This window comes from Jatropha curcas, chromosome 2 (assembly GCF_041381405.1).
Source record: "Jatropha curcas cultivar XTBG-Jc1 chromosome 2, XTBG_Jcur_1.0, whole genome shotgun sequence".
NCBI classification, from domain to species: Eukaryota; Viridiplantae; Streptophyta; class Magnoliopsida; order Malpighiales; family Euphorbiaceae; genus Jatropha; species Jatropha curcas.
In genome coordinates this window covers 5,318,270-5,330,826 of record NC_143152.1, presented here as the reverse complement: position 1 = coordinate 5,330,826, position 12,557 = coordinate 5,318,270, and the positions used below count along the sequence as shown (strand labels likewise).

The following is a 12,557-nucleotide window of genomic DNA, read 5'->3' as shown; positions in this document are numbered from 1 at the left end:
TCGTATAAATAATTTCCATCAATGAAATATTCAACATTTTCCAATAGATAGTACAATAAATGCAGATAGAGAAAATAAGATTGGAACTTCATTTACTAAATTGTTCGAGAAAAAGAATTCTCTGCACATTAAGAATACTCAGGGCTCGCATATTTCTTAAAATCTTTTACAATCTGGAGTCACATCACTCCAAAAATGCACAACAAAGGATTGGATTTTAATTAACTTTGCTGCTTTCTGACAACAAAGAAGCATCAGGAGTTGAGAACTCATCCGCGCGGCTGTAGATAGCTAAGTTTTCTCATAAAGGTCTATCGATCCTCAATTTCGTAGCATATTCAAGCACCCATTGTGTTTTCCTTCAAGAGCCAATACTAGAAACCAATTCACTGCTCTCTAGATTATCTTCTGAATTTGTTTCCATAGATGGAGGAGAACGTGCTCTTTCTGCAGCCAAATTCAATCTCAAGGGCCGCCCTTCCACCTCCTAGTTTTGTCATCACACAGACAATTCAAAAACTGGGAGAAAAAGAAAACAGGTTCAAATATGCAAAATCACTAGCTAATTCAGTCTTACCACTCCATTCATGGCATTTAGAGCAGCTTCCGCATTCTCAGCAGACTCAAATGAGATAAACCCAAAACCTCGAGATCTTCCTGTGTCCCGTTCATAGATGACTTTGGCACTTAAAAAGCCAGGTTGGCTTGCAAAAGCATCTCTAAGACCTTGAGATGTGAGGCCCCAACCTAGGTTCCCAGCATAGATCTTGTGCGGACTGTCTATAAAGCCCTTGTAGGTGCTCCTTATCCTTGGCCCCATTACTTCCCTCTCACCACCCTTTGGCACTTCCGGGATGTTCACCTTAACAGTTCGACCTCCAATTTGCTGTTTACCACAAAACCACTAAAAGTTATCATTTTCTTCTTGGCATATGGTACTCAATTAACAGCACTCAACATGGTAACTTGTAAGCCCACGCACTTGCATGCACATGAATAGATGCAGTGCAGGATTTGGACCTACAGCGAAGGATCTGGGAGTTGATTTATGCTCAGCTACCCCATCCTCCAGGATAGCACTTCGCACAAAGTAACTTTAAGTCAATAAAGGGCAAGCTGGACATTTGTTTTACTCGGAAATGGAATGAGAATGAGAACAGATGTTTCATTTCAGAAAATTCTATTCCAAGTAATTTCTTCAATAACTAAATAGAATTTATTTATTATATTAAGGTTCATTCTTAAAAATTGATCATTTTCAAGGTAAATTCAAGATATTCCTACAAAACATCAAAAACATTTTGAATAGGAACATTATTCCAAGAATTTATCCTCAATTCCAATTCAAACCAAATGGAACCGAAATGCATACAAAGCACAAACATATCCAATTACAGTTCAAATATTTTCTCGCCAAATTCAAGTAGTGGACAAAAATATAATGACAATATATGCATATAAGCAATCTTACTATTAGTGTGATCTTCCAAGACATTGGTTGTTACTATTAGCTACTCTTAGCTGATAATGGTTGTTGATAGCATTAAAATTCAAAATGATAAGTAAAAATATAATTATTTTGATATACTATCAATGTATAATATATATTCTTTTAATTTCTAAAGTGAACATATTATTGTGTTACATAAAAAAAAAATATTAAATAAATTTTTTATAATCGTATTTAATACATATTTATTATTTTTAAATAATTATAAATAAAATCACATAAAAATATTAATTTAAAAAAAGGTTGTATTAGTAATTATTTTTATAAGATTAATGAAACACAAATGCAATACAATACAAACAGCAAGTAGCTAATAGAAAAAGGCTCCAAAAAGCTAATTGAAACTTCTGCTAATTAAAATTCTAGTTGTTCGGTACAAATCAACTACTCGCTACATGAATTAACTGAACCAAACATCTTCAAGAAATATATATCTTGGAATTCAATTTGAGAGAAATAAATATATGAATAATTTTCCACTTAACCAAATTGATGTAGTGGTAGAGATTAGGCAATTAGTTTTCAACAATTATAGCTAGAATAATATGATTGCAGTTGGAACAATATAAAATTAGTTTTAAATAAAACTCAGGGGGCATTTAGTTATAAAATTCAACTTTCCTACGAATAGGAAAATCGATTCCTAGAAAAGTAATTTAGGAATGTCAATTTATCATGTTTGAGTAATAATAAAAATTTTCCAGAAAAGTAAAGTACTTTTAAATTAGGTTATTTCTTATAGAAATTCAACTTTCCCATCTTTTGAGATGGAAACACATGGGAAAGTAGGAATTAGGCTACCTATTCAGTAATTAGGATTGTAGCACTTCTATACCAACCAACTGAACGCCTCCTAAAATTAAAATTCAATACATAAACTGTGATAGTTGCCCTATTTATACTAGTTAGGAGAAATCTTAATTTTATATTGAAAAGTATTCTTAATTAGTTAATATTCTATTAAAGAAGAATCGTGAATAAAGAAGGAAAACTAACCTACTATATAGGAATCTTCAATGTTATCAAAATCTTATAATTCGCAATTCAAATCATATGCTTCAATTCAACTCAATTTTCATGCTGGACGATTTGAATCTTATAATATCAAAATTTTTATGCAATTTGATTGTGCAATAATTCTCATACCCAACAAAACAAGTGGTAAAGTCAATGTAGAAGAAGAGCAAGAGTACATAGTTATATCAAAAGAAGAGGATGATGAAGGGCTTGAATTTGGAAATGATAACAAATGAATACGAATTTGGATACAAAATTTAATGGCTTGATGGATTACTATGTTTTTTTTTTTTTTTTTTTTTTTTTTTTTTTTTTTTTTTTTTTTTTTAAATCTTAACATAATAGTTTGATATTTTGAACTTGGCAACTACACGACTCATTAGGTTCTCATTTTGTGTTTAGCACATGACTTTGAATTGAAATTTATGTAAATACAGTGTTCGCAATTAGACTTTTAGTATCTTTTATAAAACTAATGGGAAAAATATGCATAAATGTATGAGTATTATTTTTAATTAATTTGAAAAGTTATACTGAATATTAGATCTATTGGATTGTATTGATTCTAAAAATAAGCATTTTGATTCTCCATTTGATTCTATTTTCGATTCTAAAATAAGAATTTTGATCCTCCTACTTAAAAACTACGGAAATCTTAACTAGAGCAGGAAAACTGACATTCTGATTTAATTTGGATGCTCCTGCATCACAAATGCTGAAACCATAATAAATAACAAAGAACTTACAGATCCATTAAACATCCGAATTGCTTCTTTAGCATCCTCAACACTTGCCATTGTAACAAACCCAAACCCTCTGCTCCTGTCAGTGACACGATCATAGATAATCTACAACACAAAACCCATCCAAAAAAAAAAAAATTAAAGCAATAATAATAAAAGAAAACCCTAAAAGGAATCAATCTCTAAAATTGAACACAAAAAACTCAAACCTGAACATTGACCACTTGACCAGCCTCTTGAAAAACCTCAGTTAATTGTGAAGAAGTCATTGAATAAGGCAAATTTCCTACAAACAGCCTCCCTTCTTCGTTCGATTCTGAGGGTTTCAGTTCTTCTTCTTCTCCTTCTCCTTCTTCTTCTTGTTCTTCTTCTTTGAGTTCTTGCTCATATTCTTCAGTTTCAGATTGACGGTCATCTTGGGATACTTCAGTGCTGTCAAATGCAGAGAAAGATGGGCAAAATCGGGAAGAAGAGGAGAGAGAGAGTGGATTGCGAAATTGGATATATAGTTTGAGGAGTTTTAGGGGTTTAAAGGGTTTTGTTAATTGACGGGTAGGGAGTGGAAGTAGAGTGGTGATGGAGTGTTTGGTGTGTAGCAGAGAAGAAGGAGAGGAAACAGTTGATGCAGCCATGAAGAGAGCTGACACTCTGCAGGAAGAAGATCTTTTTTACCAATAAAAAGGGATAATACTATTGAGAATTATCCAAATATACCAAAGGCAAAATCGAGGGAGGATGAAGATATTTTGGGCTTGGGGAAAATAAGAAAAAGGAGAAATCTTGAAATAAGAATATTGGTGGATAAGGCTGGATTCGTAGTTTTTGTTAATGCGGCTTCCTGCCAATGTGGGTTTGGGTGGAAGTTTCGTTGGGTTGTGAAACGTGGCCCACACTGTGGTTTGGATTGGCTTTCAAGACGAAATAAATGTTTTTTCTAGGGGTTGGTGGTCAGACTGCGTTTAGGGTTAAAGTGCCTTCAATCATTAGCGAGCTATTTTGATTTTTTTTTCCTTTTTATTTTTTTTAAAAAAAAAAAAACTCATCCGAACTTATTCAATAAATTTAAAGAGCTAAATTCAAAACTGTTTATCCAACTTGTTTAATAAACAATTCGAATGCCAATTTTGAAATAAGACTCATAAATTAATTCACAATTTATTTAATAACAGTAACTAAATCTATAAAAAATCTCAAATTTGAATTGAAGATGGTAAACTAATTATTTTTTTAGATAATATATTCTAAGCGAATTGAGCTCAAATTTGAGTTTGATTCGTTTAAAATATAGATAAGCCGAATGAGGTTTGCATTTAGCTCTTTCTAAATGAGTTGAGTTTGAACTCGATTTTTCAATAAAATTTAATTTGATTTATTTACAATCCTAAATTCTTAAGACGGTAAAAAGTTAGTTGTAATCCATTTAATTAAAATTACATCATAATTTATACAATTTAAAAAAATTGAGTTTGAGTACGGTGATTGGATAAAATGATAAAATATAATACATTGTTTTTTTTTTTTTGACTAAATGGGTATAATTACAATTAATTTTCAAAGTTCAAGGTAAATAATTTATTTTGAAAGATTTGTATACAATTATAAATTTATAAAACGGTTTGGCCTTTTTTTTTTTTTTTTTCAATTACTATACCTTCTCAAATAAAAGAAATTAAATATTGAAAAAGTACATCTCCCTAGTAAGGGAGCATATTCACCATGAAAAAAAATGTGTTTCCTGAAAATTGAATTTCGATTCTCATTCTTACGGGAGTTAAGATCATTTACCACCCCAACCAACACTTTATTAGCCGTGCATTTCAATTCTCGTGAAGTTGTGATATTGATAGATTGAATATTTCAGTTTTGAGATGTAATCACGCAATTCTTTAAAAATTTTCTTTATGGAGTAACTATAGAGGAATGAAATCATTTGCACCTCGAAGCCATTTTAGATACGGCAAGACAGCTCAGGCAGAGTAGAAAGTTCCCACAACCTAGGAGGTTTCATACTAATTAAATTTTCATTTTCAAGTTGTCAAAGATCCAAGTTGCCAAAAAATAAAATTACACAAGAGAGAAAACATGATGATTACAGACATGGTTATAACACAAATAAAAGTAGCAGCATACATTATTTGAAGAAGTCATAATGACAGAAAGCAAATGTTGAACTTCAAGAACACAAAGCTACAGCATAATTAACATCACAAACACACAATCACACTTTCACATTACCATTACACAATGGGAATGAACCCATTTATTTAATATTTTTTTTAGCTTTTTTTTTTTTAATAGCATTAAGTTTTTCACCTCCAATCCTCCATGAATTTAGCATTGCATGGAATGACTGTGTGACCCTAATGCAAATGAGCCAAGAATGATTTGCCCGCAACCAAATAGTGGAGTCGATCCCCAAACTAAATTTGGTTGCATTAACGGGTGGGATATAGTGGTTACTGCCTAGTACAAGAACTAAGCTCCATTATCCCACACCTCCATTGCTAAATTTTCAGGTTGCAGCAGCTCCAATATCCCACTTATTGGGCATAACGACATTATGCCCAGTATCCATTATGACTGAGAAGGAATGAAGTGGTGGCGCAAGATGGTTGATTGAGAAGTGATCAAAATTTCTCCTAGAATACATGCTTGTCACTTCAGCCCCAGAAAGATTTGATCCACCATGATCCTTTGAACTATCAGACTGCAACACTTCAGAACTCTGAGAACCGGCTGGCTGAGATAGTTGAACACCACCAGCATTCTTTGCCTCAATTTCAACCGTTCCATTGGAATTCTTTGTGTTCAAGAAACGGCCACCATTTCCCCTTGGCCGGCGCATTGCATGGAGATGACGTGAAAGATGCATAAAAGGCTATAGGACACACAAAAAAGGACCTCCATTAGAAATGGACCAAAACATTTAACCTAGATCTGGAGTTTTCTGTTTTGCAAGTACTATATCTGGTTGCCAAATTAATAGATCATACCTTACGTTTTCTTGTTGATTTATTCTCTAGTACAGCCTTTGCACGGGTCCTTCGGCGCCTGATGATTCCATGGTACTGCTTAGGATTGACAAATATTGGCCCGTCATCTGTTGTCATGTTCATTGGCAGCATAATTCGCCCCTATATCACAATTAATAGATACATGAATGAATAAATGTTGCAGAACATACATTTTCAAGGAGTTGGAGACTTAGGCTTTATTTGGAAAAGAGAGGAAAGAAAATAATGCATGAAGGAAAATAATGAAATCCATTTCACTTTAAATAATGCAATTTTCTCAATTCATTGATCATTTTTTTTCTCTAATTTGGAAAGATTCTAATTTTGTGAGCCTGAAAGAAAATAGTGCATATTTTCTTTTCCTTGATATTTCTCCAACCTTTTTCAAACAAGGGAAAATCCTTTCCCTTAATATTTTACTAACATATTTTCTTTCCTTCAAAAATATTCCCATTTCAAAACAAAGGCTTAGAAAAGGGAAAAAAAAAAAATAAAAAGGAAAGGAGATATACAGAAATTTGAGGTCCATAGGTTGAAAATACTCCATAACATTGATCCACATGAGGATATTTTGCATAGATCTGCAAGTTTATTTCAGAAGCAAGAAGCAGCATTAGACATCTGCGTTAAAACTAATTTGGAATACTATACAAATTGAAATTGTTAATTCCAAAATAAGAATACCATGGACGGACTGAATCCAAGGTCAATATGAGTACAATGTTCTGGCAGAGCTTTCTGCAGAGACATTGCTGTCTGAGGAGACTTTTGTCCACCATTGGAGGTTTTGCAGTCACCTGAATAAAACATGAGTGGTCAACATATGAATCCATGCAAAGTTTTAAACCTTTATACAAGAGCCGGCTTAATATATATGAATCCATGCAAAGTTACAGTTCAAGTATCAATGACCTTATACCACTCGTCCTAAAGATCTAAGCAAGCTAAAATAAACCTCCAAATAACATCCCAAGCTGAAACCAACAGCCAGAAAAAATGTAAAATCTTTCAGGCAAAACAAAGAAATCCATTTTAGAAACCAGCTAAGAATGCACGAGGCTAGTTTATGATCATTCTTTCCGCTATCGAACATTATTTGATGAAATTCACTTTTCTTGTATAGGAGTTCTCTTTGAATTGAATAATATAGGTGTTTTCTTTCTTGTCACAACATGTTTTATTCGCTAGCAAAACTAATAGTATTATTTATTCCTTGTACTAGCATTTGCGTTGCCCTGTTACATATTTCAGCTCCACAAGTTCTCTCTAGAATATTTACGTTTTTGAGTTCAGGTCCCTCTGTGAATAATTTATACTTATGACTGAGATAAAAAGTCCATAAACTGCTTTGCCTCCTACTAATGAATAAATTTACCAAATCATAGCACAATCTAGTTTACTGGATTCAACTCTTAGACCTTCCAAATGCAATACAATGATATCATTGTTCTCATATCAAGAGAATTTACTCCTCTAAAGATTGGAAAAATCATACAAAACAGAAGCATAGAAGAATTCTATTTTTTACCAAACTTGACACTATTTATTGTCAAATCTTTTTTTGCACATGTAATACACTAGACTTTTGCAAGTCAAGATACTACCAAGCCTAAAAATAACTCAAAGAAGATAGCAGAACATGTTTCTATGCCTTTAGAGAACTTATATTTCTGTAATCCACTGAAAATGTAACCAATATTTAAAAAATTTACAAAATTGCAGACAACTAAAGAAGAGATTACCAGAAAACATAGTGAACTGAGTGGTATTCCCTTTATCTATGTCTAGCCCTTGCTCAGTGCCGCGCCGAGCTTGCTTCATAGCAGTAACTTGATCTCCTCCAATTGATTGCTCCATTGATGAAAGCTTGAATGATCCAAAAGATTCACCGTAAGCAGATTGAGGTCCAAGATTACTCCACCAAGGTATTGATGGGACTGATGACAGTTGCCCAATTGGATTATGAACAATCCCATCATTTTCTTTGAAAAACAGAGTTTTCACAGCCATTAACACCTTCAAAATGATTTCAATAGGCTATTTCTTGATATTGTTCAAATTAATGTCTGCAATCTGTACAATATAATCAAAATTCCAACTAATATTCTGCAATTTTCTTCTTCAAGAAAGTATGCTTCAAAATCAAATGAGTCATAAAATGGAAAACAACCAATTTCATTGATCTGGGTTTGAATAACCACAGTAAATTACAAAACTAAAACAAGTAGAAAAATAAAAACTTGGAAAAGAGAAAAAAAGAAAGAAAACAAATATAGCTAAATATCAGACTCTATTACAACAATCAATTTTGCATAAAACAAAACCAAACAAAAATTTAAAATTTAAAACTAAAACAAAGAAACAGTAACAAATGATGAATTTAGAATACAGGGGAAAAAGAGAAGATAAATGGAAGAAACCCAAGTATTAGAGTGAAAAGACACTGACAAAAGGACCAGATACTTCAGTTAAGAAATCGGAATAAACATTGAAAAGAATTAACATAATAGTGAGACAACAGATTTCTGATAAAAGAGAGAAAGCTGAAAGAAAGAGTAACAGATGGAAGATGGGAGGGAACTCACGTAAGGGTAGCAGAGAAAGCAGCAGCTTCAAGAAAGTCCTACGGAAACAGAGGAAGTGAGAAACCCCATTTGTTAGGAGCCATGTCGGTTCAATTTCAACCAAAAACAAAAAGAACAAGGCAGAGAAGGAGAGAGGGAGAGAGACAGAGAAGGGGAAATGTAAATGCATACAAGTGTGATAGAACTACAGGCCAGCCACCAATAAGCTTTAGCTTTCATGCCAGTCTTTTGTACTACATGCAATAGCGTTACTATATAACATTACATTATTGTTAAAAACAATATATACTACGAGCACCTGTCAGTAACTAAGTGTTGCTCCTTAATAAACTAATAAATATAAAAAAGATTAAATTCAGATGCAAATTTCATAAATGATAATAATAATATTTAAATTTCATAAATAAGAATATGATATATTATAAACTTACATAAAGACATAAATTTTTTGAAAATTGAAAAAAGAGATTCGATCATAAATCTATTATTATGTCATATATTAATATAAATATAATTTCTTTTCAACATCTCAATAGTATCATGCATAAATACATGTATTTTCTTATTCTTTAATATTAAGTCTTCTCCCACTTACAAAATTGTTAAATTTCCATAGATTTGGATGCAGATTTGAGACGTTTGTTGTCGTTTTGTACAAATCAGCTGCTTTAATATTTTAATATATAAAATTGAAAAAGGAAAAACAAATCTCTCAATTTTTTTAGTAGTCCAAGGTTGAGGCTCCTACTGCTAGATTATTATTATTATTGTTATACTTAAAAAAGATCTAAAAATAGGGTTCTTGATGGCTGTGGGTACAAGCAGCTGGAATGGAGTAACTGCTTGCCATCTATATATGGTAATCTTGTAACTGTCTAGCTTTTCTAAATTAATACAAGTGGGTTACAGATAATTACTTTACAAAGGTTAAGTGGTTTTTGCATGCTCAACACTAAGGTTGTTGATGTGTAAAATTAATAATATATATACATATGCTGGGTGGTGATCACCTTTTTTTTTTCCTTTTCCTTTTATTTTATAAAGCAGAAGAAAGCTTGAGGATGTCCTTTTTAATTTTTTTTTTTTTTTGGGTGGAGGAGAGGAATTAAAACATACCATACTACTATATTATATCTTGCGTTTTGTTTAAGCTATTTGAACACTAAATGTTTTCAATTTTCTCATTATTATACAAATAGTTTCATTTAGTTTCAAATTAATAAAACATTTAAAGTAGCTTAGGACTTTTGTATACTTCCACTGGGATATTGTAAAGGAAAACAATATGATAAATTTATCTAGACGAGTTTGTAAAAGGGTTTTTTTTTTTTTTTTTTTCTAGATATAAACTATAAATAAATGGAGTTCATGCCGTAGAGCTTAAAAATTTTTAACCCTCACAGTAAATATACTTTTTAGAAATCGAACTTATGTTTTTACTTTTATAAGGACTCGTGTCATTACTATTTAACTAACACTTTATTGGTAGTTAAATTTTTATTTTCTCTGTCGCTAATATGTTTATATATTGAAAGATGGCTTTTCTCTTTATAACTTTACTTACTGATTACGTGTTTAAGTCATATCTTGCTAACTTGAAGTATAATTAAACACCGTATGGTTCAACTCCAAAAATTTAAACAACAAAATGAAGAACATTAGCTATTAGTTAATTAATTAAACCTTATAATTTCCAAATGATAGATTGCCCAAGTCAATAATTTTTTTCTCACAAGTCAAATTTGATGTCATACGCATTGAGTCGGTTGGTAGATGGGAGTAAGACAAATCTTGTTGGAGGTTAAATGCAAAAATAATAGGTTTACCAATATTAGAAAATAAATATATTTTCGATCAAATGGTGGTTTGGTTGGTCTTCTTATTTGTGTGAGAAGTAAGAAGTTTCAAGTTCGAGTCCTCACAACCATAGGTGTTTTTACCAGTTTATAAACCAAAGAGAGGGATATCTCTGTTGAATAGTTCACACTCTTATTAATTTCGGTCCATAAAAGCTTCCGATGAATTTAAAAAAAAAATACATTGCGGGCTTATATTCCAACAAATTTGTCTGATATAAAAATTTTATTTAATTTGTTTTTATTCGATGATATTAATGCTTTTGTCCAAGTATTTTGGAGAAACTTATTAAACTATAAAAACTAACTCTTTCTTCTTACAATTGAGTCAAAATCAAGGATTTGTATGCAATTTTCTATATAGTCAAAATTGGGAATCTTGAACATTATTGGGAGAGGTTAAATAGGAAGCTACAAATCAGAATAGAGAAAATGATCTCTACAGTACAAATGGCTATGCCGGCTAATATCCAACATTGTCTTTCCCTGCTAGGTACTATAATATTTCACAACTGTTTTTGTTGTTATTCTATCATATTTTTACTAGCTTTAACTCAATTTATTTGGAAATCCACAATTGACAATTAACTAAAAAGTTACCCAACCATTTACGAATTCATATAAAATTTGTCTGAAAATATAGTAATTAACCTTTACTGGTATAATAATCCAATAGCAAAATTAATAATATTTTTGAAATTGCTATTATTGATGGTTAAACGTCCTTTTCTTTTAGGAATTTTCGATGTATATTAAAAGGGATATACATATTTAATGAACTATTCAGCTGAGTTATTCAATTTGTTTAACTATATTGAAAAATCAGCTGATATAAAATTAATATTAAAGTAATAAGTTTGATCGACATGTCCAATTCAATTTTTAAATAGTTGAACAAAAAAAAAGAACAATTTTAATTGATGTAATTATTAAATAATCATGCTTACGCCACGATTGACTCGTAAGGAAAAAACGCTCTCAGAGGATATATATATATATATATATATATATATATATATATATATATATATATATATATATATATATTAGTGACAAAGTTAATTGAAAGATGAGGGATCCAGCTGTAAGAAAAGATTGAGCTTCTATGTTTCTTTCTTTCTTTTCACTTTATTTATTAGGCTAACCCTAAAGATTTTTCTCTTCTCATAGTCAAATGGGTCATTGATTAAAAGAAATACTTTTCCAAGTAAGATAGAAATGAAAAGAAAGAATTGAAGGCATATAATTAATTAATTAGAACAAGAATGTAACAATCAAATTAAAATTTTTTTAAACTCTAGTGGTCCAGATTGATTTGAGTTAGTGCAGGTAGGAATACAGACTGAGTCCTCAAGAAATGGAAAGCAAGTATTGTATTTAGGTCCACAAATCTTTCACTTTTATTCCTTCTTTATCATTTGATTTTCAGTTATGTCCAATTTAGCAGGTAAAGTTAGCTTTGGATTGAACAAATGATAGAAAGAACCGGACAAAAGCTTCACTGTCTTTACACAATGAGCCATGGGCTCCAAGCTGGAAAACAAAATTTGATGTGCATATCTTTGGTGACTTAGACATCTAAGCTTGTTTCTGTCTTGGTTATATGTAGCTAAGTAGGTTCTAGTTCCATCATATTGATTATGAAAGTTATTAATTTAAAAAAAATTAAAAGAAAGATTATCAGTTTAAATCATAGATAGGTATAAGTTTATTAGTCTTGTATATATAAGTCTTTCATATTTAACAAAAATCTAATAAAAATATCATTTCATAATTTATCTTATTCATGTATATATATATATGAAGAAGATAAATTATGAAATGATATTTTT

The 12,557-nt window shown here is 31.1% G+C and overlaps 2 protein-coding genes across 2 annotated transcripts; both read right to left on the bottom strand.

Annotated features, from left to right (window-relative positions):
• Window positions 1–66: 66 nt before the first annotated feature.
• Window positions 67–4,024, bottom strand: CP33 (chloroplast RNA-binding protein 33). The gene is made up of 4 exons (XM_012218906.4): window positions 3,480–4,024; window positions 3,274–3,375; window positions 578–886; window positions 67–487 (listed from the first exon to the last, which is right to left on the bottom strand). Exons 1-4 carry the CDS (start codon window positions 3,900–3,902, stop codon window positions 362–364), a joined length of 960 nt encoding a protein of 319 aa, XP_012074296.1. The 5' UTR covers window positions 3,903–4,024; the 3' UTR covers window positions 67–361.
• Window positions 4,025–5,371: 1,347 nt separating this feature from the next.
• LOC105635797 (nuclear transcription factor Y subunit A-10) lies at window positions 5,372–9,083 on the bottom strand. The gene is given in 7 exon segments (XM_089717224.1): window positions 5,372–5,800; window positions 5,803–6,148; window positions 6,264–6,404; window positions 6,797–6,865; window positions 6,969–7,081; window positions 8,027–8,300; window positions 8,870–9,083. Coding segments are annotated over 6 exon segments (963 nt in total). The 5' UTR covers window positions 8,295–8,300; window positions 8,870–9,083; the 3' UTR covers window positions 5,372–5,774.
• Between the last annotated feature and the right edge of the window lie 3,474 nt (window positions 9,084–12,557).

Coding starts and splice junctions, on each gene's coding strand:
- CP33 (XM_012218906.4), bottom strand. CDS start 3,902: ATGGCTGCATCAACTGTTTCCTCTCCTTCTTCTCTGCTACACACCAAA. Junction 3,376..3,479: donor GTCAAGTGGTCAATGTTCAG/GTTTGAGTTTTT, acceptor TTTGTGTTGTAG/ATTATCTATGATCGTGTCAC. Junction 887..3,273: donor TTCGGATGTTTAATGGATCT/GTAAGTTCTTTG, acceptor TGTGGTAAACAG/CAAATTGGAGGTCGAACTGT.